This window comes from Eurypyga helias, unplaced genomic scaffold (genome assembly GCF_000690775.1).
Source record: "Eurypyga helias isolate BGI_N326 unplaced genomic scaffold, ASM69077v1 scaffold15562, whole genome shotgun sequence".
Lineage (NCBI taxonomy): Eukaryota > Metazoa > Chordata > Aves > Eurypygiformes > Eurypygidae > Eurypyga > Eurypyga helias.
In genome coordinates this window covers 5,232-7,553 of record NW_010237958.1, presented here as the reverse complement: position 1 = coordinate 7,553, position 2,322 = coordinate 5,232, and the positions used below count along the sequence as shown (strand labels likewise).

Genomic DNA, 2,322 nt, shown 5'->3' with positions numbered 1-2,322 from the left:
GCGAGGCGCTGGGTCTCAACGGGACGTGCTACGAGTTCAGGTGAGTTCTCAGCCCCGTCGGCTCCCCGCAGGGACAACCCCCCCCGGCTCTCCGCACCAGCACCGGTTGCTTCGGAGATTGGCAAAAGCCAGGGGAAGGTGCTCAGCATCCAACGGGAATGGGGCTGGGAAGGGGCGGTGTAACATTTTGGGGGGCGCTGGGATGAGATGGGGCATCATCCTCCGTCCCTACGGCCAGATCCCACCCCGCAGACGGCTCAGCAGCGGAATTTGGGAGCTGCCTTGGGTTGAGCTTTTGGAGCTTGACCTAAAGTCACGGGAAATGGGTTGGGCTCATCCTTTTTAAGTCCACGGGATCTCTAGGAATGGGTGTGAAATTCCAAGCAAAATGTCTCGGACAATTTTATCCCCGTTCCTTCGGCCGCCAGCTCTCGCCGGCGCAGCAGAAGGTTGGAATTTGGGTTCCTCCAGGCCCTGCTCAGCATCTCTCCCCCAGAGTTCCTCCAACACCAGTTTTCTCACCTTTCTTCAGATCCGTGGGGTCAAAGCCATATCCCAGGCATTTGGGGATCCCCCATTCCGTGCTGATCAGGACATTGTGGCGTGGCTGGTACCAGAAGTCGTAACCCATCGGGGGGATCTTGTCCCCTTTCTCCCAGTTGCCCTTGATCTCGAAGGTCTCTCCGTCCAGCAGGATGAAGCCGCCTGATGCAGAAACCCCGGCGGCAACAAGAAAATTGCCCAATTAACAGTTTGCGTGTTAAAAAACAGCTGCAGACTGGGCTGGGAGCCCTGGATGGAGCCTCCCAGGACACCTCGGGATTTGGGGCCCCAGCACCCTCTCCCTGGGAGACCGGGGCGGAGGGCTGGGGTACCTTTCCCGCTGCCGGCCGGGTCTCCCAGGGTGCTGATCATGATTTCACCGCTGCCCAGGCAGTGGGAGGTGTGCGGGTAGCCCAGGTTGCACTTCCAGAAGACGTCCTCCGCGTTGATAACCTGTCGGGAGGTCAGGGATAACGTCACCTCCTCCATGCCCGTGGTGTCACCCCGTGGGGCAGCTCCTGCCTGCCCTCGAGATGGGACCAGCCGTGCAGCCAGTGGGGCTGAGCGTGAGCCGGGGCAGAGCCGTTGGGGAGACAGGACAAGGGGTGACGGGTTTGAACGGAAAGAGGGAGATGGAGATGGGCCATCAGGAAGGAATTCTTCCCGCAGAGGGTGGGGAGCACTGGAACAGGTTCCCAGAGAAGCTGTGGATGCCCCATCCCTGGGAGTGTCCAAGGCCAGGCTGGATGAGGCTGGGAGCACCCTGGACTATGGAAGGGGTCCCTGCCCGTGGCAGGGGGTGGGACTGATGGGGTTTTAAGGTCCCTCCCCACCCATTCCATGATTCCCTGTATCCTGTCAGGGCCTGTGTTGTACATCCTGCTGTCAGGCTGTAGCTCACGGAGCACAAAAGGTCTGTAACAGGTTTAAGGTCCCTTCCCACCCAAACCATTCCATGATCCTACAACACAGGCTGTGAAAGCCTGACAGGCTGGTCCCCTCCTCGATGGAGAGCTCAGCATTTGCAGGAAAACGGGCAACTTTCCCAGCATTCCCGTCTGCCATCCAGACCCAGGGTCCTGCGAAGCCCTTTGGTGCACCCCAAAACCTCTTTGCCCAGCTCTTCCCGTAGCCAGAGGCCACGATCCCAGACCTTTCCCCTTTAACATGTACCGGCACCACCTCCAAGGTACCTTGAAAAGCCTGGGAGCTCGCGGGTCGGTTCCCACGTCCACCACATAGATGCGGGAGGAGATGAGGCTGGGGAGGATCAGGCGGTCACGCTTCTTGGCGGCGTCGCCGAAGCAGCTGCTGCAGGCGTTCCACCCCGAGTGGTGCAGCTCGTCCCCCACGTTGGGCATGGCCAGGCGGTGGATCACCTGTGAAATCACCCCGCTTTAGCCCGGTCCTCGCTCTGCCGGATCACAGACCGGGAGGAGCTCAGGGCATGGCGGACGCTGCCGCGGGCTCGGACCACAGCCCACGGGGGATGCAGGGGACGGGGTGTGCAGGGGGTTTTACAGGTGTTTCGGAAGCGCAGGAAGGCTGAGAGTCTTGGGGAGAACTGGACAGGGCTCAGGAGGGTGAAGGACAAACCCTGAGCTGTTGCCCAGGACAGTTTAGTACCAGGATAGAGCGTTTGGTACCTGGCAATAGCGGGGAGATTTGGGGTTGACATCCACCGTGGCCAGAAAATCAGGTTTCTTCCTCCCAGTGTTCCTGTAGATGCAGGGCACGTACACGATCTCCTCCCGGGGACCTTTTGGCACGGCAACGTTG

The 2,322-nt window shown here is 60.3% G+C and overlaps 1 protein-coding gene across 1 annotated transcript in view; it reads right to left on the bottom strand.

Moving 5' to 3' along the window:
• Nucleotides 1-2,322, bottom strand: part of LOC104506654 (selenium-binding protein 1-like) — a gene marked incomplete at both ends in the record, with an annotated part of 5,080 nt that overhangs the window by 220 nt on the left and 2,538 nt on the right. The window contains 4 exons of the mRNA XM_010147678.1: nucleotides 523-705; nucleotides 876-996; nucleotides 1,737-1,922; nucleotides 2,190-2,302. Coding sequence (XP_010145980.1) covers nucleotides 523-705; nucleotides 876-996; nucleotides 1,737-1,922; nucleotides 2,190-2,302 — 603 coding nt within the window. The remainder of the gene's footprint in view (nucleotides 1-522; nucleotides 706-875; nucleotides 997-1,736; nucleotides 1,923-2,189; nucleotides 2,303-2,322) is intronic.